Source organism: Pongo pygmaeus, chromosome 16 (assembly GCF_028885625.2).
Source record: "Pongo pygmaeus isolate AG05252 chromosome 16, NHGRI_mPonPyg2-v2.0_pri, whole genome shotgun sequence".
Taxonomy (NCBI): Eukaryota; Metazoa; Chordata; class Mammalia; order Primates; family Hominidae; genus Pongo; species Pongo pygmaeus.
Window position 1 is genome coordinate 100,088,274 of NC_072389.2, and position 26,733 is coordinate 100,115,006.

Sequence of the window (26,733 nt, forward strand, 5' to 3'; positions counted from 1 at the left end):
ATATGAAATTATGCACATTTTAATAAAGGAAATATTTGCAAATACTATCTGATAATATATTTTCTTTGAATAATCTATCTGATAATATGTATTATCTATGAACATAAAGAAAATTCATAGAAAACATTTTGGAGTAACTAAAATGTCAGTAAGATCAACATTATGAAAATAAGATTCGTGACTATACACAACAGGAAAACATTTTTAAAAAGTGGAAAAGAATCCAAGACTATAACAGAAAACAAAACGAAAAATGATAATGTCTAAGATTTATGTGAAGAAATTCTAGGACTGTACTGAAGGGCTTGAGAGAGGACTAATTGGAAATCATTTAATTTATAATAAACTTGAAGGATGAAGTCATTGAGGAAATGATAAACTACTTAATAAGTAATTCTGGTAATTTGGTTGCTTACCATCGGGGAAAATGTGTCGGTGTATTACAGCAAACACAACAATTTCAAGATGAGTTAAATATCAAACACTTGAAACAAACTTCATTAAAAATGTCAAAATAGTGGGGAAATCCTGTGTCAGTAAACTGAGAAGCAGGAATAATAAGAGAAAAAAAATCTTTAGATATCAGTATGGCCAAAACAAAAATCACCATCAGAAATTGAAGACAAAGGATAGACTGGTAAAAAATACTGGCAGTATCTAAACAAATGGATAATATCACTAGTACAGTATATACATTTTCTTTAATCAATAAGGAAAATACAAGTCAACCTAGCAGAAAACTTAATTTAAAGAAGTCAAAATCAGCCAGGCACGGTGGCTCACACCTGTAATCCTAGGTCATCCACCCACCTTTTGAGTTTGAGGCCCGCCTGGCCAACATGGTGAAACCTCGTCTCTACTAAAAATACAAAAATTAGCCGGGCGTGGTGGCATGCTCCTGTAATCCCAGCTACTCAGGAGGCTGAGGCAGGACAATCGCTTGAACTCAGGAGGCAGAGGTTGCGGTGAGCCAAGATTGCACCATGGCACTCCAGCCTGGGCAATAGAGCAAAACTCCATCTCAAAAAAAATTGTAGTAAAAAACGTGATAGCTGAACACATATGAATGGCTCATGTTAATTATTCAATTATGATCGTGATGGTCGAGAATGTAAATGCTATAGCCAGACCTAGGTTGACACCCTGACTCCCCCTTTAAACTGGCTGTGTGATTTTTGACAAGTTACTTAACCTATCTGTCTGTGTTTCTTTGTTGCTGAAGTGAAGGTAAGTATCCTTCTGCTTGTATTGGAGGTGTATGGTGAAGATCAGAGTTGTTAAGTGTGAGATGGGCACAACATTCCCTGGCACACAGTGAGCACTTACAGTGTAAGCTGGCATTATTTTCATCTGCATTGTTTTAGCAATTGAAATGATCAAATACGAATATGCCTTAAAAACTTCATATGAGTGTTTGTTTAAAAATGTTGCATTAACATTGTGACTGGGTGCAGTGGCTCACGCCTGTAATCCCAGCACTTTGGGAGGCTGAGGCGGGTGGATCACGAGGTCAGAAGATCGAGACCATTCTGGCTAACATGGTGAAACCCTGTTTCTACTAAAAATACAAAAAATTAGCTAGGTGTGGTGGCATGTGCCTGTAGTCCCAGCTACTCGGGAGGCTGAGGCAGCAGAATTGCTTGAACCTGGGAGGCAGAGGTTGCAGTGAACCAAGATCACGCCACTGCCCTTCAGCCTGGGCGACAGAGTGAGACTCCATCTCAACAACAACAAAAAAGTTATATTAACATTGTGTTTTTTCTATTAAACACTTTTTATAAGTTTTACATGACTTTTGGAATGAATGTATATTGCTTTTGTAGGAGCAGCTTATATTTTAGGGATAGTTGGTTTGGGTTTCAGGCAGTGGATGAATGGATTGTCTCAAGAAGGAAGAAATGAGGTAGAAACGGAGGTGGTCTACGGTGATGAATTCCATGCTGCCTCTACTGGCTGGTAACTGAGCTTCTGTGCAGGCCAACAGTGACCTAGTAGATCTCTCTCGTGCTGTTTGTATAACTCACATCATGGGAAGAAGGCCTGATTCCAAGTGGCGACAAGAATGTGAATGGATACCAAGTAAAGTGTATTGATTTTCCTCTTGCCCAGCCACGTCTGTCCTTGTCACATTTTATTGGAGAGCCACTTTCCATGTGCATCAGCTGGAACCAACTAATATGTCATGGTGTTGTCATGTTATTTTCCCTTTTATGCAGAGTGAATAAGAGTGAATAACGGCTGAAAGAACAATGCTATTTATATGCAACATCCTCAGTTTCTAACTGAAAGGTCAAACAATGGGGAATCAATATGACTCTTTAGTTTGGATTTTGATCTTAAGTGTGTATCTTTCCTCTCTAAAGCCATTGATGGTTTTATTCCTTCATACTGGTTCTTATTAACTTTGCTATTGAATAAGTCGGCAACTCATTGCATCAAAGATCTTTATAGGAAAGCATAATAATGATAATTTTTTTAAAAAAGAGTTCAAGATGAGAAGTTTTTTCCCTCTGTTCTCTCATGCTCACCTCTGTTATATACTGATTATAAAATAGTTTAGTTTTCTAATATGAGTGTACCATTTATTTGACTCAAAAATTAGTTTTATCAACCAACTTCTAAAAACTGGTTATATTTACTGTGCTTACAGCTTGGTAAATATATTTAATATTCTTTTATATAGAAAAAAGTTAAATAGCTTAAGCATGACTGTGGGTCACATTAAAAATTTTAAGCAAGAACTGTCTTCAGTAACTTGGCTCTGGCTCCAAAATCCTGAATCATTACTCAGAAACAGACTTCTTGTGCTTTTATTTACTGACTGATTGAACCAGGAATCAACTGTTAGCATGCTCTATAAGAGCTTTGTGATATATTTCTGAAAATAATATAAGGGACATGGAAATGTCAATTTTCCTGATGAGGGGTGTTTGCATTCTCAAGTTAAATCTGTTATTACTGTCCTGCCTAGATGGTTTCTTCAGCTTATTGCGTAATATTATGCACTATTTGGCCGTGAAAAGGCAAGTATACAAAAATGTGTAGTAAGTCAATTTGAAGAGTTTATCCTGGAAAACCGAAGTTAAAGACATCATTATTTTATCCAAGACTCGTATTTGAGTGAAATGAAGTTCTCCCAAATGTCAGCTCAGGAAATCTTTCCAAATGAATTGCGTTGTCTTTTTGTCATAAATTGAAAAAGCTGTATTGTTCCTTTTTGCCTTTGCTGACAGAGATCTCAAAATTAATGAAAAGTATATATAGATTCTCTCCTCTAAATTTTCTTTTGACTGTGCTTTAATTAATTATGTCTGTTTAATCATTTAATAGAAGCTTTAAAGTTATAAATGTAGAAATAATTTTCAGACTTTTAAATATAAATAATAAATTTTGTTTAGACATGGAATGTGTGTGTTTGTGTGTATATATATATGTTTGGTTTTCATCTCCTATTATATAAATGCTCTCATGTAGGAGTTTGGCAAGTTGGATGATACAGAACTTTTTATCTGATATTCTTGTTTTAGAAGTTCAATTATATAATCAGGGAGGAAAATATTTTTAAAAGTAGTCTCTTCTGTTACTATCTCAATGTTAATTATAACACTGTTCAAATGTGTTCACCTGTTATTAACCCAAACATATTCCAAATACAAACTAGCGTGTTTCTTCTTTCCTTTACCTTTTATCTTTTCTCTAAAGATGTTCCTTGTAGCAGACAAACTAGAAAAGTGGAAGCAACTAAATGTTCGTCAATAGGAGAATTAATAAGTTTAGTTTATTCACTTTTTAAAGATTATATAGCAGTATAAAAAATGAACCAGACCTAGATACTAATATAAACAGATTACCAAGTCATATTGATAGATACAAAACAAAATTGCAAAATACACACAATTTGTCACTTAGGCAAAGAATTTTAAATACATTTGTCTGTCAAGACTATTTTTATGAATATAAAATCTCAATAAAATTTAGAAAGGATGCATGCCAAATTCCTATCTAATTTATGTTTAGGGGAAGGAATTTGGTGTTTGTGGAAGTTCAAAGGGACTTCAGTTTTTTCTGCAATTTTTAAACTTTTTACAATTTTTAAACTTAATATTCTGTTTTTTAAGATAGTTAAGTCCCAAACATGCATGGGTTTAATTCTGTCTCAGGCTTTGATGCCTGCTTTCATGTCCTTAGGTGGGTTCTGATTTTGCTGACACAATGTGAGGGACATTAGGAAGCAGGAAATGGTCATTTACCAAATTAAAAAATCCCTTTGCTATAAAATATTTCTCTTTATTCTGATACCTCTTGTTCTTCTGTTATTCTTTGCCAACCCTTAAGAAATCATGGAAATTTTAAGATAACAGTACAATGACTGTGGGTTGAAGCAAAGCTAAACTGGACCCAAGTCAGCTTGGCAAATTGTCAGGCTGTTTTTGTATTTATTTCTTTCAACTTTAACATCCACAATTTATTAAGTGAGACTGTGTATCAAGGCGGAAGCTCAGAATCCTGTTTGGACACCGTTTAGGAAGGAAACCAGGTCTTTATGGGGCACCCCCTTCCTCTTAGCTGCTGGCCAGGAAGACCATCCTTCTGTATCAAGCCTATTCAATCAGAGAGAGGTGGGGTGACTTTGGGAAGGAAGATGACCTCTCCCTTGTAAAGTGGAATTGCTCTGTTTCCCCCCATGACTTATTCAACTCATTTCTACCACTGTTTATAAGAACACTTGTGTGAATGCTTGTAGTGACAGCAATAGTCATTTAAAATATGGCTCAAATTTCATGCTGTTAGATTTCCTATGCTATTTAAATTTTTGATCATTACAATCTCAAATAGAGCTTTTGATTAACTCGAGTTTTGCTGAGGCCCTTTTAGAGTTAACAGATATGCTTCTTAAAAGCCCAAAATTTAATCAGGTATATATACTACTACTATGTAAAATCATGACTGCTATCAAATCTGAAAAGAGAATGATTAAATCAAGCCAATTAACTTGTCTTTCATGGGAGCCAATTAGTTTCCAAAATCCTACTGAAGATGTTTTACTTAGATAACTTATATGTGGGGTCCACAGGTAGACTAGTGTATGGAACCGATGCAACATGCCAGCCAAGAGAGGACAGCAGAGAAACTTGTTTATTTTGAAGATTGGTTGGCATTTTGTGCATTTTGAGTGTTTTTGGATTTTGACCTCAACTTTAAGCTGATTTATTTACTTAATTTGCATTGTTTCCTGGCTCGTAAAGCACCCTTAAAACCAGCTCCTTTATTCATTTATGTTAAAAATAACATTTTGGGGGGGAATACTTTTAGATTTACAGAGAAGTTCAAAGAGAATACACGGTTCCCCATACATACCTTATCCAGTTTATACTAACGTTGACGTCATATACTACCATAATACATTTGTTAAAACTGAAAAGAACTAACATCGTTACCTTGTGATTAAACTCTGATCTCTATTTGGAGTTCGCCAGTTTTTGCACCAATATCTTTTTTCTGTTCAAGGACCCAATCCAGAATACCACATTGCATTTAATCATCTTATCTCCTTAGACTCTACTAATCTATGACAGTTTCCTAGTCTTTCCTTTTTCCCATGACCTTTACAGTCTTGAAAAGTATTGGCCAGGAATTTTGTAGAATATTCATCATTTTTGAGTAAACGGAAATATGTAACTTAAGATTTGCACCAATATTTTTCATCCACACACCAGTTTCAGCCTAGTGATTATCACTTTATCTTCCCATCTAGAGCGTGTTATAACAGCACTCTAAAACTAAAAGGTGATTTATGGTGGATTTAATATTTGTTTAATGTTTTCTTCATCTGTGATCATTCTGCATCCCCAATTTTGCCAAAGTTAGTTTTGGTTATTTACTTTAAACCACATAGTAACTTTGCACCAATGTGTATTTTATCTTTTGTTTGTGACAGATTAGAGATGGACAACCAAATTGTTATGTACTAAAGAATAAAGATTTAGAACAAGCTTTTAAAGGAGTTATTTACTTAGAGATGGACCTTATATATAATCCGGTAAGTCTAACTGGGTCATACTTCCCAGATTTCCCGTACCTAAAATAGAAGGTGACCAGCTTTTGGAGGCTCAAATCAATGTAAGATGTTTCAGAATTTTTGCAGCTACAGAGAGGGAAGAATAGTGTTTTAAAGCTGTGCATTTTATAAGCAGGTCACCCTCATCTCCTGCTTTCTTCTGGAAAATGTTTGTATATAGAGTATGTATACTGGTAAAACCTGAGTTTAAATGGAAAAGTGGAATACAGGCTTGAAGAGAAAATATTTCGGTTAAGGAATTTTACAGTTCATGTGATGTGGAGAAGGACTTGAATCTGATCCTTTGGGGTCTTACTCAGTCTGGTGGTTTGAACAAGTGCATAAGTCCCTCTGAGCCTCAGTTTATTCCCTGTAAAATGGGGCTAAAATGGCTCATTGACTTATTTTTCCGGATCATTGAAAGGAAATAAAATTCTCTCTGAAAAGTGTGTTTTCATAAACTGGAAATTGTTATTCACATGCAGACATTTTTGGTAGAAGCTTAACTTAAAAGGATTTCAGAAGGAAGTTTTATCTTTAACGGACGTTAGTTTGAAAAAGTCATGAACCTCAATCTCTGCAGTGGTTTAAAATACCCCCAAGGAATGAGCAAAGTGGAGACAGTACCTTTCTAGACTCAATCTGACCCATGCCAGGGACTCTTATCAAATGAGACCCCCAGAAACATGTACAGGGCACAGGGGTGTCCACCATTTCTTTGCTCCCTGCTAAGGTCAGAGTCAGAAGCTATTGGTTTGCACGATTTTCCCAGTCATTAAGAAAACTAGATGGATGAAGTCCCTATACATGCTGCCCTTTTTTTAACAATGATGTCTTTCTAGGTGAAAGCAAGTATTAGGACGTTTACTCCCCGGGAAAAGCGCTTTGTTGAAGACAGCCGCAAGCTGTCCAAAAAGGTGGGTTGCTACAGTAGGTGGCTTGTTGATTGGTACACTCAGCACCCAGCAGCTGAAGTATTAACACTTGCCTATAATTTCTTCCTTGAAACTTTTCCTCCCTCTTACTCTTCCTCTCTCCCTCTTGCCCCATCTCTCCACTTATTTCTCCTTGTCCCCTTCTCTCCTAAAATAAGGAGGTCGGTCAGCTCCCATAAGAAAGGCAAGACTTAAAACATAATTCTTGGGTGAAACAGAAGGTCTCAGGCCCCCATTATTCTCCTGATTCATTGTATAAACAAAAATTTCTAGCATCAAGACTATCAGTGTCTTGTCCTGCCTACCGGTCCTTTAATCACAGCCATTTTGTCCTCTGCCCTTTGAAGTTTCAGGAAGATGCAGTGTGTGGAGTCAATCACAGAATTAACCCAGCAGATCTTCAGAGACTTCTAGCCTGGGTTTTGCTCATGACTGTTCCTACCGCTTCGGCGTGGTCTAAATTTGGGATGTGTTGGCATTTCACCCCATACTGAATTCAAGTTCTCTCCCTCTGCCTATTGCCCTTAACTCCTTTCTCATCCAGTTCAACAAAAGGTGAAGTTCAGGGCCTGGTAGGGGAAGTTTCACTTTTTTTGTTTTTTTCCATGACCTTTACATTCCTTTTTCAGAGTCCCTCCCTGTTGTACTCACCACAGATCAGGATTTCACTTTGTACCTATCGTCCCTCTTCAATTGTATAACAAAGAACAAAGTGTCCCCTTTTTCAAGAGTTTATTACTTCCACCACTTCCTTTGGGGTGAGCAGCTGTGGATTACATAAAGCAGTTAAATATAAAGACATCTTATCATCCTTTTGTTTCCCACGAACTTCTGGGCATGCTTGGGAAAGGCCTTAAAAGTCTTCTGAAGGGAAGCCTCCAAATATTTCATTTTGGTCTGCCATAACATTGAGTGTAATATTTATTTTGTGTAATCTGAGTAAATGTCTTATTTTATTATTATTATTATTGCCTTTTGCTCTGTTTACTTGAAAGTTAAAACCTGGGTTGAGGTGGGTGGGGTAGCTGCTTTGCAAGCACATTGAAATGAATCTGCCTACAACTGGGAGAGAGACATTTCCTTTGCAAAACAAGACCTCCACGTGGGGTGGCTTTGGGCTCAGAGAGCACGGGGAACTTGGGGCTGAAATCCTGGGGTATGCTAGGACCTTCCCCACGTGCCTCTTGCTACTTAGTTGCCCCAAATTTTGATAAACTTGAAACATTTCCTTAGGATACAAATGCTTGAAAGCACTTACTATGTGATGGGCACTTTTCTAAGCTTTTTCATTCTCTCAACAACTTGTAAGATTAGCACTAATACCAACCCTATTTTATAAGAGAGAAGTTAAGTAACTTGCCCAAGGTGAACTCCAATCCCTTCCCAGAACTCTACTTTTCTGTAGACCTCTGGACTAGATAAGCTATAATACTTGTATGTTTTTATTGTAAATCTATTTATTTGCTTCCAAACTAAACAACATAGACGCTCATTCTGTGTCTGTATCTCTCTTTATCTCTCTCTCTCTCTTTCTCTTTCTAGTTCTCTCTCTCTCTCTCTGCCTCTGTATGTGTCTTTCTCACACAAATTCACCAACATTAAATACCTGGCTTCTGTAGTTTCACCAGTTCCATTTTTGTGCTGAACATTGTTGAAACAGGCTATTCTTTTTCAGATGAGCGCTAAAATGCATTTGATTCTCTTTTCCTCTGTGGATGATCATATTTTAAAAAGACTTTTAGAAGTGTCAGGTCTTCTTTCTATTATTACCATATTTTAAAATTGGGATCTATACAGAATATAATTTAAATGATCAGGGTACCTGATCTAGATGGAATATTTGTAGTATTTAGATCTAGTTTCCTGTTTGTCATTTTTTTAAATCAGATCTTATCAAGAGATGTGGACCGTGTGAAAAGAATCACTATGGCAATATGGAATACAATGCAGTTCCTTAAAAGCTGCTTCCAGTGGGAATCCACATTAAGAAGTACAGTAGCATTCGCGGTAAGCTTCCTTTCTTATGTTCAAATTATTTGCTTCTTATTTACATCTATTCATCTTTCTGAAATATATTACAGCATAGGTGATTATGTGGGGGTTGTCTTTCTAAGACAGTACTTAGGTCAAATTTACCTGGGAAACCCCTTAAATTACCCAAATCTTAGTCATATATGGTCTCTTGGTAAATTTAAGAGCACCACTGTTGTATATACATGTTTAAATGTTTCTCCAGTTGTTGTTACAGCTGCATTTGTATAGCCCTGCATCATGTTTATTTTTTTTCTTTCTGTGCCAGTGACCGCCCGTAATTTTTGAAAAATGGCATCTGAAAAATCACATGACTAAATAATAACTGAATTGTTCAATTTACATTTTAAGTAAATTATTCCCAAACTTTGATATTAAAGATGTTTATTCATTTCAAGCCAGTTGGGACATACTGATCATTACACATTACAATTTCATTCAGCACCTCAAAGAGGAACCACCCCTGTCTATGAAATGTACCCTTTTCTCTGGTGACATTGGCCCATCCTTGTGAGCATAATAAAATCACAGAATCAAAGCGCTGCAAGAGATCTTAAAACCACCTAAGTCTACCACTGAGAGCCCAAGAATCTTGGAAGGACTTCACAGCTGGCCTCATGCCTTCACTTTATATCTCAGGGCATTTTCTCTCATTTGTAAAGGGACTTGTGCTTGATCAAATTGGTAATGTCAGCGATGGGAGGAGAAATCAAGTCTCCCGACTGCAAATCTTTGTATATTTGGTATCATGCCATTCATTTCTGTCCTGTGCAAAGATCACTACAAAAACTAATATGAGGTATGAGTGGTCTAAGAGTGTCAATATCAGTCATGATCATTGGTGAATCTGATTTCTGAATGTTATGTGGTTCTGTCTTCTGTTTCTACTGCCAATATATGCTCAGTGTTCTCTCTTAGCCAACAGGAATAGCCTCATTTAAAAAATGGGGGAAAAAAAAACATTTATTAGCCCAAGATGTCAATGGGTTCAAGGTCACTCCCAACATTTTTATGCAATCAAGTATATCAGCTCCAAAAGAGACTTTTCCTTTGCCATTGGGGAGTATTTTGTTTGGTGTTGTTTATTTTAGTTCTCCACTTCTTCAGTGTAGAGAACCCATGCTGCCTGCAGGCTTGACCTTTCATATACTTTTTTTGCTGTCTGAAGTTGCTAAAACATTTGGCCTTAATAAAAACACTAATAAAGGTTTTATTAATCTGTATCCGTCATTGTCTCAGCATTTGTTTACCCACTTCCCTTTCTCACGTTCTCCTCAGCTGGTGGCTTCATGCGTTGGGTTCCCCTTCAACCTCCCCAGCTCCACTTCCCACCCGAATTCCCTTTCAAAACTTTCCATGGAATGTTCTACGCAATTCTGGGCAAAAGAGGAAAGTGAACACAATTGGTGGCTTCTTCCAGTCAGCACCCAGACAGCCGCTGTGTGGAGGAGAGGATTTCCTCTTTCTCGAGTTTAGTTTCTGGCACTGTGATTTTAGAAAAACAAGAGATCTGTTGCCCTGGATTCTGTAGGGAGATGACAGAAATGATTAATGGGCTGCTGGCTTGATCTGAAGAAAGATTGGAACAGATGAATAGAAATAGGTTGTCTAATAGAGGGGACTTCTAAACAGGAAGGGAGCCTTGGAAATGGAGCCACTTCTCCACTGCCTTTTCTCTGAGGGATTCCTCCCTGCTGAGCTTCATGCCTCGGAGCAGAGCCCGCCCCCAGGCTGGAGAATGCAGGCTGCCATGTTGTACTCTCAAATCTCTGAGGCCCACAGCAAGGAAGATCAAGGTGGTGCTCTTCTTGCTGGTTTTCCAAAGTATGATTTTGCAAGGATACATGGGTATATGCGACTGTGTGTATAGGGACGTTTCTCATTGGACATCATTGAAAAAAATGCAGAGCCAGTTAGATATACTGTATACCTACAGCCTATCATTTGGTTGTCCTGAAAGTACTGGAATAAAAGTGCTCACTTAAACTTGTTTTCAGTTTTAATTTAAAACTCTACTTTCAAAAATTTAGACCATGTGTATGTTGACTGGCCTTGGTGATTCTCAGAAATACTGCAGCCATAACGTGGTGGATAATTCCCCTCCCTAAGTTGATGAAGTGTACTTTTATTAAAAATTGTTTTTGTTATTCCTATTATGATTATTCCAAAACCGTTTCTGCTATTAAAGTGAGAGGCTATATAGAAAATGCTTTCTTGAGACAGAATAAAAAATGTATTTCAGTTTCATCTTTTATTTTTTACGGTTTATTTTTTTTGTGACAGAGTCTCATGCTGTCGCCCAGGCTGGAGTACAGTGGCGTGATCTTGGCTCACGGCAACCCCTGCCTCCCAGGTTCAAGCGATTCTTCTGCCTCAGCCTCCCAAATAACTGATACTACAGGCGCGCACCACCATGCCCGGCTAATTTTTGTATTTTTAGTAGAGACAGGGTTTCACCGTATTGGCTAGGCTGGTCTTGAACATTGACCTCGTGATCCACCCGCCTCAGCCTCCCAAAGTGCTAGGATTACAGGCTTGAGCCACCGTGCCTGACCTCAGTTTCATCTTTCATTCCTCTTTTAGTAAGATTATGGGTAGGCAAGCTTTCATTTCCTTTTCTTTGAAAACACCTTTCATTCTTGTACCTTGCCTGTAGACCTTTTAGCTGTCTGTAGGGGACTGGGTTGGGGTGGGGGGGTTGCACACCTGGGAGGCTGCCTTGGCTGTAGTGCTGTGTCCCCGAGTCTGTGGGGCTTCGTGATGGGTTGTCTTTCTGCAAAATGTTGGATCCTCAAGCCCAGGCTCTCCTCTGCCTTTCTTCACTATACAACCACCATATCTGTCGGGGGTGACACACACTGACGGATGTTCTCCTGTGATCTGTTGACAGAATGCTGCTTGGTGTCTTTATACGTCATTGTGACACTTTGTTCATGTTCCAACTGCTCGCCTTGACATGACGGGGCAGAACGGTGGTGGTGTCTGAAGCAAGGTTTTAAGCCAAGGATTTATTAAATGACCCGTAGTCAGGTCCTTTAATTGAAATTAGCGTATGTGATAGTTGAGGGTTTGCTGCACAGGTGTGAAAGGAGCTATTTTAGTTGAACCAGTCGCTGGTGGGGCTTTTCTTCCTGTGATGGTACAGGAAGTGATGCTAACACAACAAACTAAGGGCAGAACTGAAGGGATGTGTTTTTCTTCTGTTTTTTGAGAAAACATAAAATACTAACTTTATGTTCTGGACTCTATTTCCAGGTGATACAAACAGGAACATTGTAGAATCATGTTTAATCTATTCTCAATGTCAATTTTAAGACTTTATGAAAGCAAACCATATGTTTTCCATGGATGCCCATGTACATGTGCATGAACATAATCATATCTTGTTGAAAGCAGCAGTTAAAGAAAAGCAGGCTCTTAAGATCTAGGTCCACATGGTGTCTCGTCAGAAGTGGATGGACAAACGTGAGAGAACTCACCTTGCTAGAGGACCCAAGCGTCAACTTCCTCTATCATGCGATTTATCACTGCTACACTTACAGGAGTGGTTGTATTCCCAACATGAGAGAAGAAAGTTATCAGTAATTCACCTGCTATGTTAATGTTGCTGCATAGTGTTGAATTTATTGTTATCGTAAGAAATTAAACATGGACATTTGTAGGGTGGTCAGACCGTTCCAAATCAAGTTTCTACAGACTGAGTTCTTCTTGTTAGGATGAACATTGAAAATCTTTCTCATTTTGTGTTTTGAGTCTTTCTCCTTCCCCTAAGTTTTCTAGATATTTTGGTATCTTACCTTTTCTAAGGTTTACTTAGTTGTATTAAATTAAGTATATATTTTTTCTTTTCTCTTCCTTCGAAAAGTAACATTCTTGACTTTCCCATTTGAAAAACAAATTAATATGAGATGTCGACTTAGTGAATGAGGCCAAATAGAACTAAAATATTTTGCCTTGAAGTAAGTGCACCTGTATATTTCCCTATGAATAGATTTGTAAATATATGTGGTATTTTATACACATGTACATACATACACAAGATGTGTGTACATGGCCATTCCCACACAGATTTTGACTATTTGAACTATTCATAGTTCATGTTATTTCAGTGCTTAGACACTGTCCCAAGGATTTTATAAATTTAGTTCTCACAACAACCTGCCGATGTAGGTGGTGATTACTATCTTCTTTTTACAGATGAGAAAAATAAGCCTATAGAGGTCAAGTACAGAGACAGAGCTCATATGTGTGTATGAGGTGGAGGTGGAACTGAAACCCAGGCCCTCTTGCTTTAGTCTATGCAGGCTTAACCCTTAGGCTATTCTGCCTTTCACCGATGCCCAGGATGCAATGCTTGTTGTCTTTGTATTTAGATAACGACACCAGGACCAACCACACTGATCGTTTCAGATCTGTATTTAGATATTATGTGTGGGGATTAAGCCTGTTCCAAGCTGTGATGCTATAGAGGAAAGAAACCCTCATTACATGGGTGAGAATAATTCTTTAGCTCAGTCATTTTATTCCCAAGTGATGATGAGACCAAAATTAAAGAAGCCAAAGGTGGGAATGCCCAGCCCCTGGGCATCACGTGCATTTGGCATCCTTGGAATCCAGCTGGATAATTTGAAAAACCCTAGAGCCTTGATTCTAGACTGAGTCCCAAATTACAGTCTGACTTATTTTTTCCCCACCTTTGAGGAATGCTTTTAGATGATGTGGAGAGATTTTCAGGGGGAGAAGAAAGTAGAAACGGAAAACAACTAGTGGAAGGGGTCATGGAAGGCATTTGTACTTTTCAGGGTTTTTTTTGTTTTTGTTTTTGTTTTAAGTATTCCAAGTTGTTCAGAAAAGGGATGGGGTAGAAGAGAATAACCACCCCTTATGTTCCTTTAAAATATCTTGAAATAATAGCTATAAAAGAGATAGGCCCATATGTCTAGTGGGGATCTCTATTTTATATACCCAGTATCTCAGTGCAAATACATTATTTGATCATAATGAAGATAAATTTGTTCTCAAAAGATAACTTTGCATTGTGGTATTTATATTGGTAGATCCAATCATGTCTGGGTGTTTTGTTATGACATACTTATATTTTATAAACCCCAATGTTGTCTATTAAAAGTCCTAAAGTTATATTATTATATAAATGCATTTTTCATATGATAAAATATTATTTACTTGACAGATGGCATCATCAGAAGGTGATTTTAAACAGCAAAGTTCTTCTGATGCTTTTAACATAGAATTGCATTTATGCAGTTTCGTTTTTCCACCGATATTTCAGGCACACACCTATTGTATCAAGGGAGGCAAGTTTGTGGGGCATTGATGGATTCTTTGCTTTATTACATTTTTACTTGGATGTTTGATCTAAAAAGTAATCTAAATCTACCATATATCAATGAGTATCTTCATAAAGCTATGATTTTAACATCTGTGACTTTTTTCCGATTTTTTGAGTATAGGGAAATAAAGAATTTACTTTTCAGAGTTGACAAGGACTGAAATATGATACACAAATTAAAGCATCAATCAACCTCTCCCTCAATAAAGTTAAAAAATACAACTGTCCACTTGTTTGGTGATATCCCATATTTAACATATATAGAATTTTTAGCTTTTAGAGATCCTAGAATATTGAGAAAATGTGAAGTAATGTCACGTAGAACTTAAAAACAACAGTAGCAGTAATAGAGCCAACCCTTCCAACACATGTACTTGTGCACACACACACACATGCATGAACACGAAGAAGCAGAGGACATTTGGGAAATTAAAAGTTGCTCTGTTGAATGTTTTGCGAAAGCAGTTTAGTAAAAACCAAAGGCAAGGGCTTGAGGACTGCTGTTTTCCATGATTTCTCTGTGGACCAAAAAACATTCAGATTCATTTTGCTTTGGTACAAATGACAAATGCAACATTGTTTTGAGATCAGACTCTTTAAATAATGCTGGTCAAATGTCTTTTTGATGCTTTCGATATTTATGTGTTAACTGTGTCTAAAAGGTTTACTTTAAGTTCTGTCACCAGTTTACTCACAACCAAATGCACCTGCATTTGATTAAGCTCTTCCATTGGCTGTGACATCCACCAGAAGTCACAACTGGATGTGCAGAGGAGACATCGCTGCCCATTTGCTAGGTGTGTGTGCAGTTGATGCTCAAAAATTAAAAGTATTTGTGTAAAGCTGGAAAAAAGAAATTTCACAGTTACAATAACCAGAAGAAGAGGGGTTTTAGACATCTTAAAAGTGTGTATATATAAGTGCACACACAGATCCATATACACATATATGCAAAATATATAGGTATATTCAGTGCTTAAAATATTTGGCATCTTATTATTTGTTTTAACATATATAAGATAGTTTCCCTAGTCTTCCTTTTCATGAAGGACTACATAATATACTTTCAAAATATTTTAAAGTTTTTTTCAGCACTTTTTAAAAATAGGAACAATCCATCATTGCATATTGTAAGCATAATTTTTACAACATAATTGCACCTTCTATTGGCAGGTTCTCAGGCATTAACTAATTATGCAATTTAATAAAATTACAGTAATTGCATTAAAAAGATTATCTGTTAAAAATTTAAAAGGACACTATTAACTATTTTAGCATATTTTCGTGTTTATATTTTCAATTTTGTGAGTTGTGATTCCAGACAGAATCATAGATAGACTGACTGAAGTCACTTATTATTTTGGAGCATTCCAATTTTGACTAGTAAACATTAGATCTCAATTATTATAATCATAGCACAGCCATATTCACATAGCCTGTTAGATGTAAATGGTTAGCTCCCTCTTTTGTGTGTAGGTCCAGGCTCTGTGTGGGACCCTGTGTCACTGCCACTGCCTTTTCTGAGCTTTCTGTTGGTGTGCACTTACAAGCACACATTTTCTGCCTTCTCTGAATTTTCTGTTCAGGATTCTGTGATGGTGAATACTGAGTGTCAGCTTGATTGGATTGAAGGATACAAAGTATTGATCCTGGGTGTGTCTGTGAGAGTGTTGCCAAAGGAGATTTGAATCAGTGGGCTGGGAAAGGCAGACCCACCCTTAATCTGGGTGGGCACCATCTAATCAGCTGCCAGTGCAACTAGAATATAAGCAGGCAGAAAAATGTGAAAACAGAGACTGGCCTGGCCTCCCAGCCTACATCTTTCTCCCGTACTGGATGCCTCCTGCCCTGGAACATCAGACTCCAAGTTCTTCAGCTGAGGAACTCAGACTGGCTCTCCTTGCTCCTCAGCCTGCAGATGGCCTATTGTGGGACCTTGTGATTGTGTGAGATAATACTTAATAAACTCATATATATTAACCACCAGATGCCAAGCAGAGCTCTACCTCAAGGCTATAACACTCAAATATGAATATATATATGTATTCATATTCCATTAGTTCCATCTCTCTAGATAACCCTGACTAATATGGATTCCCTTGTCTTTTACAGATTCCAAGTAGTGCAGTCTAATTCACTCTGCTTTCCAGAGATACCCTACTGAACTTGATCCAGATTTTAGGATCTTTAATCTTAAAGAAAAGACTCCAGAGGTCATGTAGCTCCTTAATGCAACTGATGCTTGACTACCACCTTCTTCAGGCTTGCCCCTTCTCCCGATCCTCCCTCTTTCCTCCTCTCTCTTCCCTTGTCTCCTTCCCCCTTCCACAAGCAGTGATGGTTTTGAGTATCTAATACACTGCTAGATATTGAAATGCAAAAATGAATTTTCATACTGAGCACTCATAAGTCTATCTACCCTCCTCCGCTATTTTCCACTCACCCTTCCTTTCCCCCTCCCTCCCTCTCTCTCTTCTTCCTCCTCACCCCATTTATCCCCTCTACTCTGCCTCTCTCCAGAAGCCCTCCTCACCTCCTTAGTTTCCCTACTTTATTCCCCCAACTTTCTTCTATCATCCTCCCTTATATTTGAAAACAAAATGTAGTGTTTTGATTATTCAAGCATATCATAAGAAAAAATGTGCTCTTTGGGAATTAAATTAGGTCATAAGCATGGAAATATTTTAAAAACATGGAATGGGTTACAAGTATGGGTAGGAATTACTACTATCTGATACAACTATTGGTGGATGATGGTATTCTTCAAATTCAGAGAAAGGCCTCACTAAAACACACACACACACACTCATGTGCTATTTCATTGTGAAGTGTTTTTGTGGACCTGGACTTGTTGAGAACCTGTTCAATGACAGGGTGGAAATGCAAAGCTTGGTATTGTGTGCTGTGGTTGGTATTCAGGAGTCAACCATTTCCAGGGCTACTTAATGTCTATTTAACCACCAGATGCCAAGCAGAGTTCTCCCTCAAGGCTATGATGATACTCTTTATGCTTGACCTAATAAATTCAGTTCATGTCAAAAATAGATGGCTTATGCCTGTAGTTCCAGCACTTTGAGAGACAGAGGCAGAGTTTGAGGCCAGCCTGGGCAACAGAGTGAGACCCCGTCTCAAAAAAAGAAAAAAAAAAGGAAGTATTTTATTTCAATGACTTAATACTTCAGGTTAATGTCATGTGTTATATAGTTATGCAGTGTAACACAGCCTCACGATTGAAGGATTGTTTTAGTGTATTGCAAGCTGCAGAAAGGCAAAGGCCCAGTCTTTCATCTTTGTGCCTATCCTTACTGCTTAGGATAATGTTGGGTACACAGTAGGCATCTAATCAATGCTTCTTGGAAGGGTGCTAGAACTAGTGAAAACCATCTGTTACCAGATGTTGCTTTCTTTTTATTCTTACACCTCCCCTGATCATAACAGCCTGTGGCCGCATCAGTAGCTAAAATCCAAAAACAACCTAGCAACTTCATCATATTCTTGTCTGATACACATTTTTCTGGCTTTTTCTTGATCCTGCCCATCCAGGGATTGTGCTAATTAGTAGCAAAATGGCCAAAAGGCAGCCAGGAGGAGGAAGAGAGCTGGCAAATCTCTAACTGCCATCACAGCCCCTGAATCTGAGAAGATTCTATTTTTGATATTTTCAGAACTGAATGCCTTTTCTCCCCTTTCATTTGTTTCTATATGTGACACCTGGATGTGCAAACATTTTGTGTGATGCAAAAACAGAAAAGAATATTTAGAAATAGGGGGACCTGGTGTGTGTGAAGACAGTTATAACCAATTCCTTATGTAGGTTTTGACCTGTTGAAGAACCATGCTCAGCACTTAGATATCTGGCTAATTTGATATTGCTTTTTTTTTTGCAGTCTGAGCTTTGTCATTTGTTTCTAAGCTGTCATTTTTATTAGTCTCTCTGGCTGATCCTTTGGGGCTCCCCATCAGGTGGCATGTGCTCGCCATTGTCTGGCTGTGCTTGGCAAGCGGAGGGCCCTTTTATTGCTGTGTGACGTGGGCGTGCTTGCTGGGGTAGCCTGTAATTAGACCCACCACAGGTGACAGTTACTAGAGAGCCCAGTAATCATTCTAGCTGCCTGATCTGATGTTTATGGAGAGAAGCCTTCTTTGTGGTCTGGTCAGGGTTTACTACAGCGTGTTGTACTTTTGCTATTTGATTTATGATTTAGAAAGGTGTGTTTTGTTACTGCTCCCTTTATCTTGGGGTTGTGTCATTGGCTTTTTAAATAACAGATGTGTTTTAGAGGAAGATTTTTATTGTAAAGCCTGATCATCCACATCTCACGTATACGAAAAAAAAAAAAGATTTTGATGTTTAATCAAAATCGGGTTCAATATGTAATCATCTAAGCCTTGCTCTTGCACAGTGTTTACTGACTGTTCTAGTCTCCCTGGGATTCTCTTATTACCTAAATCCATATTGGTTTTGGCCTTTTAAAATGACTTTTCTATTGCTTCCCAAGCTCTTTAAAATTTCTGTTTTAATTCATTGTCTGGGATGCTTCATTTTGTCAAGGAAGAAAACCAAAACAAAACAGAAGTATACTTCTGGGCCCCATTGGTGTTAGGCAAGACCCAACAGCTGTTGTTTTTAATATAGGAAAGATGGAGCCATAGACTAAGGTAGGAGGGGCTTTCATGGTCAATCTGAGGGGAAGAAGAAAGCTGCAGGCTTCAGAAAGTGATTTTCCCAAGGCTTCCTCATTTGTTTGAATAGAGGATTCTCAGTCCTACGCTACTTTTACAATGCACGGCTTGTATAGTCATAAACTTTGAAATTATGGTTTTAGTTCATGAGTACAAACTGCATATACACAGGATCCTTGGACTCTGCTTTTTTTTTTTTTTTAAGGTACATTTTCCCTCAGGTCTTACATTTGAGTAAAAATAGTTTGTGAGTCTGTGGAGTTGCTATTCAGAGTGGTAACATGCCATAGGGAGATGTAAATCTGTATTGTTACCTCGTGCTCACTTGACTGACTCTTCTGTTAGAACAGGTGAATTTTCCTCATCAAAATGTTGTGTCCATGGTGATGAGAGTAATGAAGATGATAACGATGATAACGATGACAAGGATGACGATGATGATGATGAACGGTGTTTTTGTGTTTGGGAGGTGTTTAAGTTTTGACTTCTGCTCTAAAACCTTGCTCTTTATTAGGCTTTAGTGACACTTTCAGTGAAGCCTTGTCTTACATTGTCTTCTCTTTAAGAAGGAATAGAGTATTGCTTCTTCAACTAAGTATGCCTTTGTTAATAGCCACATTTCTTCTGCTCTGGGTTAAGCTAGGTGCATGCAATTATAAACATTTTGTGTCCCATAGCAAGAGCAGTTTTCCTTGGAAATCACCGAGACCCTCAATTTTTTTTGCAAGGAAACTTTTATAGGCTAATTCATTACCCCTCCTCCCCAAATTCTACTTTTCACAATAGGAAAATGCATAGTGTATTTAGCTGTTAAAAAAAAAATTAGCTGACTGTGGCCTCATTAACTGCACCTCTTTTGGCAAATTTGATTTTGCATTTCATTGGTAATTTTTACATTTTTAATAATCTACATGTTTTCAAAAAATTGATTTCCTGGAAATTTAATCAAAAACAGGGTTGGGGAATAAGAGGAGGGAGAGAAAAAAGGAAAAGGAAAGAAAAATGACAAATAGCTTGACAATCGCTTGAGTTTACTTAAAGATAGTCCTGCAGGTGGCGATAGAAACTCATAAATGATAAAATCCTAAGGTAAATTTCTGTGGGCTACTTCTTGGGAATTTAAATTTCAGCAATTTATTTTTAATTTGATACAATTGTCTACAAGCAGAAATTATTACATTAGTAAAAAAATTCAAATTTTCATGTTGTGTACTTTTCTGTTTTTATAATAATTTTCTTGAATATTCTGTAGCACGTTCTTCCTTATGCAGAACTAAGATCCAGATTACTGCCCAGTTGGTACAGATTTCATTAGGAAAATAACCATTTTAAGGCTTCTTTTTTTTTTAATTTCATTTTTACTTTCTTTAACCTGTAGCTAAAATTTGATGCTTATGCCATTGGCTAGGTTTAGCTTCTATAAAGGCTTTTGCTCTTGGGTGTGACATGGCTTAGGCATGATGCTGAGTGTGTGTGTGTGTGTGTTCACAGAGACATTCCTTCAAATCATAATATCAAATCTAGTTGCTTCCAGAGGCCATTTCCTCCCTTAGCTAGGTGTTTCAAGTTAGTTTTAATGTGACTAGGATCACAAATTTCTTGAGAGCTATTTTATCTAGGGATAAAAACAAAACATAAATATGTATATTGTTAACATTAGAAAATACATAGTGAATATGATAACATTTTTTCAATTCTTTTAGTTATTTTGGACATGAGGCATTGTCAAAGCAAAGTGAAAGCATTTGGAAGACAGGAGATCTTTCTTTTCTGCTAGTTAAGGTTCAAGAGTTTTTAAATTGCTTTTTGTGACTATATATATTCATTTATGTTTTTTTGAGTCTGAAAATGCAAACTCTAAAGGATAAAACTAATTTTCAACTTTCCTATTTTCTTGTAGTCTCATTTAGAAAACCTTTGCAGTGTACATTTTCAAGGTGGAGCTGCCTTGATTCTAAGAAAATGTAATTATTTTGGTTTAAACACTTTAGGCTTTAGATGTTGAGTGTCATCAACAGATAACTGTGATGGTCTTGAGCAAATTATGTGAATTGCAGTCTCTGCCTTTCTTCTGAACATTTCCCTAAGTCTTACGGTAAAGTTCAAACCAGTAATGTCTTATATGCTGTACCCTTGAATCCAGAATTTTTTTTATGGTATAATAGAAGAGGCAGAAAAGGAAAGAAAATAAACCTCTGGGCTTCTTATATTCTGTTTAAATTGTTCTTCCAATTACTCATGAGGGAGAGGAGTGGAATGCAAGTCAGACACTCTGAAAACCTATTTTGCAGCCTTCATATAAAAAATATTCAGTTCTCTGCTCTGTTAGCAGCTGACCAAAATCTAATCCATTAAAAAATATATCGTGGTAAGCAGTTCTTGAAAATGTTTATAATAAATGGTAAAAGCCAAGCTTCCACTGTGAGATTAGCAGTTGGAACAGGATGTGTTCATCAGGAAATAGGTTATTGCCTGACTAGTGTGTCCTGCAGAGTAGCCTGCAGGATAGATGAAGATTTAAAAGCTTGCAGTGGAAGGATTTTATTTGATTTTCCCCCTTTGCTTTCTTTTGCATATTCCAGTGTTGTTTATCACTCATGGTATTTTTCCCAATGACTCCCTTATGAAGTTCCTTTTACAAACAAAAAGTGTGGCATGTTTTGGGGGTTGGTTCCATTCACGCCCCATGATCATCTAATGACCTATGGGTATTAGTGTTGCTAATACACTTTTTTACGTTACAGACTTTGTAGCTTAAAGATAAATGTGAAAGAATATTTTCCAGAGATCTGGACCTACCCCCAGCTTCCATCTTAAAGATACAGGAAGTGCTGCAGAGAATTATGGTGTCTTTCCTGCTTTTTGCTTGACTGCAGTCCAGCCTGAGAGTCAGTGGACAGCAGTGCTCATGAATAATGCCTTCTATGTGGATGATACCTACAGTAACACAGGAGTGACTAAGAGATCAAATACACTGGCTAAAAAGCCTTAGGGAAGCATTATGTGTCTGAGGTCTGATCTATTGTCTGGGAGGTCGGAGAGTGTTAATGCACTCTGCAAAGATTACACTCCCTCTCTAATTGCTCAGACACTTCCTTAAAGGATTTAAACAGTCAGGAAAGGTGACGCTCCTTGTCAATTTTTGTCTTCTGCCTGCAGTTGAAGTTTATCTGTCTTTCCACTGAGACCACTAGATCAAGTAACCTAGACGGTGTCAAAGGCATAAACTCTGAATTAGGAATGAAGGCAATAAGAGATGTTATTTACCGTACCATTGTTACTTGCTCTTTAAATGCTCTGCATTCCATTTCTGGTGTTTATATAGTGAAAACGACAGCATCTCTGTGTTCCAAAGGGGGGCTGAAAAGTGTCCAAGGCTTCACTTTGACTTTTGATCAGATTTGTTTTCATAATCCTTTCGCAGTGCCATAACACCCCGTGCAGCATTCTGCTTTTAGGTTATTTCAGGTAAACATGTAGAAAATAGGTGAACTTTAGGATTTCCTCTGTGCATCCCCCTAACCTCACCCCTCCCCACACACCCCCATTCTGAGATGTTTTCCCTGAATCAGGCATATGCAAGACCAACCCCCATTTAGGACGTGATAACTTTGTCCAGACCATCATTGTAAACTTCAAATGATACACAGACACATTTGAAAAAAGGTCTCCTCTCTGCATTGGAGAATCCTAACTCAATCTTGTGTGTCTGAGAGCTGATATAGCAATTTTATCAGACTCTGTATCTCTTATATTGCTTTGATTATAACTCAGTGTTTCCTAAATGACACTGAAAAGCTTAAAGAAAGGTTTTACTAGTTCTTTCCCAATGGCAGTTTAGGAAATATCGGGGAGCTGTCTGTTTGCGAAGAGCATAATGAACTCCTTAAATTCATAGTCTGTGTTGCTGTAGGAATGAGTGGGGAGTGCAAGCTCGCATTCCACCTCGAGCATTTTCTACCCACTATGCACAGTTGCGTCATTGAGAAGTAAGAATTCCTCTTAGATCAGTTCAAATTGCTAATATATGTGTCCTACAGCCTGCAATATAATATTTATGTAGCTTCCGAAAGAGACCTGGGAGGATTCCCTGTAATTCAAGATGGTAGTCTGACTGATGGGTTTAGAAGGATTTTTTTTTGTTGTTTTAAAGAAATTCTTGTTTGTCCCATGAGATTTTCACACTTTTCGGCTGACGGCGCTGTATTTTACTCATCCTGTATAAAGCTGTCAGTGTATTCGTTATATGTGTCTCTTGAAGACTCTGAGCAGATGACGAGAACAATTGCTGGAGGGGGAAAACACATTTGAATCAAAATCTTCAGAAGAGCATTTCTGTAGTCTCTCCTGTTCCTGCTTCTGCGTGGACTGTCCCTCGCGCTTTCTCTGATTGCATGTTATCTCACACTGTTGGTAGATTACACTGAATGTTTCATCTGTATATAAAAATTAAAAATTCAAACAAAAATCTGGCCCACATGAAGAACAGGCCCTTTGGGCATATGGTTCATTATGCATATTCGTTTAATTACTAAAACACTTGCGATGGCTTTAGTGCCCTTGCTTTCAACTTGCAAAGTTGGATCTCTTCTATTGCACAGAAAATATAGTGCAGAATTCTGTTTTGAAGGAGGAAAAAAAAAAGAAAAAAATAGAGCCTTTGAAGAAATTACTGGAATTCACTAAAAGGAGGTATGATTCTCAGTATGAAATAAATGGAAGAAGGGATTTCTCCCCTTCCTCGTCTTTGTCATCTCCTTCTCCCTGCCATTTCTACCACTACCCCGAAGGCTGTTTTGACTGTGGTTAGTTTATAAGTAATGTGAGACTAAGGATTTAGGTTTCAAACATGTTCCCTCTGAGCACCTCAAGTCTCATGATGAAGCAAAGTTTTATTGTTTAGAAGGGGGCTGCTATGAAAGTGTGACTTTAATTGATTTTTCAGGGCAAACAGGTGGTGATGGTTTAGACATCTACTGGCCTGAGTGCCACTCCTAATTTGGGGCTACACATATAATAGCTTTATTAAAATAAACAATCCCTTGGCTTTGGTTTTACCTGAACATCTGCCTCCTGGTTTTTAAAGGGCTTTTAAAAATATTTTCATTGTGTGCTTAAAAGGATCTGATCCTAAAATAGCTAAGAAAGACTTTATTTTCTATTTATGCCATCAAATTTTTTATTTTTATCTGATGTTAAAGACACTAAAACTTAGAAGCATCTTTAAATGGGATAATCAGTGCTTCAGTAGTCTTCTTTAGAGCACATTCATTTACAGGATGCAACAGATTTTGAATGTAACAGGTCAAAAATTGAATTTGTAGTTGCTGGGTTTTGATTTGAAGTTTTATTTTGGTGCACAAAAGATTGTTTGAGTGAGTACACGTACTTGTGTGTGTGTGTGCGCACATGTTTTAAGACCATATTTTGGATTTATTCCTGAGCGCTGGTGATGTTTCAGCATTGTAAGAAAGCTTCTTGGACTCCTCTTGATCAGAATAAATTCAAGACTCCTAACAGCATTTCTAAGGGAAAGGAGGATCCAAGCCTTGGCATCGTTCTTGTTTTTAGTGGCAAGTATGTGTGGCTCTGATACAAGCACAATTTTGCTTTTCAATTAAGCAAATAGGTAGTCTATCTGAGTAACGGGAGACCATCCAAGACATTCTTGATACGATTCCTGAAGGAATTGTACTTTGCTATAAATAGCATCACTCACTAATCACTATTGGAGGGTTCCTGAATTAGGGCACCTTAGTCGGTTTTAAGCACATTGAATATGTACAGAGCTATTGCAGGCTTAATGTGAACTTACTGCAAGCCTGCTTCTTTTAGTGCCAGAAATAAAGCTGCAAGTGGAGTAACTTAATACAGTGAACTGCTTTACTCTATCACTGCAGTAATGCTAATTAGATACACTTGCTTTATTACCCAGAGCATTTTTTTCTGTGTTCATTCTGATCTAATCTTTCTATGAGCATAAAGGAGTAAGTCATGAAGGAGTAAGTCGTAAGTGTTATGTTTAAGCTTTTAGTCACAATTGCAGCCTAATGTTCATGTGAGCAAAGTCAGAGAACACTCTTAGAGAATGCTTTGTCCACTTACAGTCCAATTAGAATCCCATCGGACTTCTCCCATGGAGGGCCCCACAGTGCCAAAAATTACGCTTCTGAAATGAGTAAGACACTTATCGATACGTTTAATGGAATTTTGTTCTTGACCTCTTCATCTACCCACCTTTATGGAGAATAAATAAATGTGTGAAGATTTTTTCTCCCTTCCTTTAATCAGAGCAGAGAATTTGCTGATGGCTTTGAAAGATGTATTTACCAAAATCAGACTTTCAGCTGCTCAATTACCACCTTCTGCAAAGACGCATAATGAGAAATTTATTGTCTGATTCTAGACCTGAAATTATGATCATTCTAGGGGGAAAAAGCCAATAGTGCAGCACATTAGATGCTTTTTCTCTTTCATTTAGTTCAGTGCTTTTCTACTTTTGAAACTACTTTTTCTGCCTTTATGAGTGGTGTGGGGATTTTTATTTTGCCATAGGTGATTGTTTGACTTTTTTCCATTTATATAAAATCATCACAAAATGTAGAATATAGTGTGGCCAGTAGCATGATGCAAACATTAAGGGGGTGGAATTTTAATAAATGCTTCACATTTAAGAGAATAAAAACTAATAAGAAGTGAATGTATGATATAGGTTAGAAGCCTTCTTTTCCCCCTGTTTAAAAAAGTCCATTAATATATTCTAAAGAGGAAAATAAAAGTCAACAAAAACTTCATGTCTAGAGCAATGGAGTCTAAAAGCCTCTAATTTATATTTAATATTAAGATAATATATTTTATATTTTATATGTACTTTCTTTAAAATTAGAATGGATCAGCCATATTCTTCATAGAAATGTTCAGTATAGTGATACTGTGAAACTGACAGTTTGAAAATGATATGCATTGTTTATTTAAATAGTCATAGAGAATAATAAAAGTGAGAAACATATAATCGAGATGTCTACCTACCAAAGCACTGGGAATAAATGGCCAGATGGGGTTCTACCCACAACAAACTAGAACTACTTGATGGAAATGTGTCTTTAAGAGCCAGACACCAAGTCTGATATTCCCCTAATTAACTGACCAGGTCACTCTATGACACATAGAATTAGTCAAAGACAATGTCAAGTAAACACCAGAAATAGTACATTTCACTGCTCATGGATCTTAAGAAAACAAATGGTTAAAGAATTTTGGTTTGGTAACCTTTCTTTATATTATGGAACCGAGAGCATGACTTAGAGGTATAAGTGGAAATATGAAGGTTTTATTAGAGGGCAAGGAAGAAAAGGGAGGGTCAGGGCAGGAAAGGACATTTTGATTCTGGAGCTTCATGAAGCTGAGATTTGCCAAGGCCGTTCTCCCATTGTTGGTGTCTCTTTCCCTTTCTCTAAATAGGGCCTTGACTGGGAAGAACATGCCACCTCCTACACCTACTGATTTCTTCCGAAAGTGTAGAATTGGTTTTCTGGTCAGTCTAAATAGCCTTTCATAGTTTCCTTATGTATCTTCACCCCTTTTACATTATATAGGCAGGCATCCTTTTATCAGGCTTCACTTTATTGCACTTTGCACATACTGCTTTTTTTTTTTTTTTTTTTTTAAACAAATCG

The 26,733-nt window shown here is 37.5% G+C and overlaps 1 protein-coding gene across 5 annotated transcripts in view; it reads left to right on the forward strand.

The window, feature by feature from the left end:
• The window catches only part of MCTP2 (multiple C2 and transmembrane domain containing 2), a 257,190-nt gene that overhangs the window by 161,113 nt on the left and 69,344 nt on the right, over positions 1-26,733 (forward strand). For 3 of the 5 annotated variants that reach the window (XM_054451314.2, XM_063652994.1, XM_063652995.1), the window contains exons 15-17: positions 5,939-6,040; positions 6,901-6,975; positions 8,881-9,000. In XM_054451314.2, coding sequence (XP_054307289.1) covers positions 5,939-6,040; positions 6,901-6,975; positions 8,881-9,000 — 297 coding nt within the window. Of the gene's footprint in view, positions 1-5,938; positions 6,041-6,900; positions 6,976-8,880; positions 9,001-9,292; positions 9,335-9,466; positions 10,247-26,733 lie in introns of those variants that run through there. The other 2 variants (XM_054451318.2, XM_054451320.2) reach the window with 2 other exon arrangements.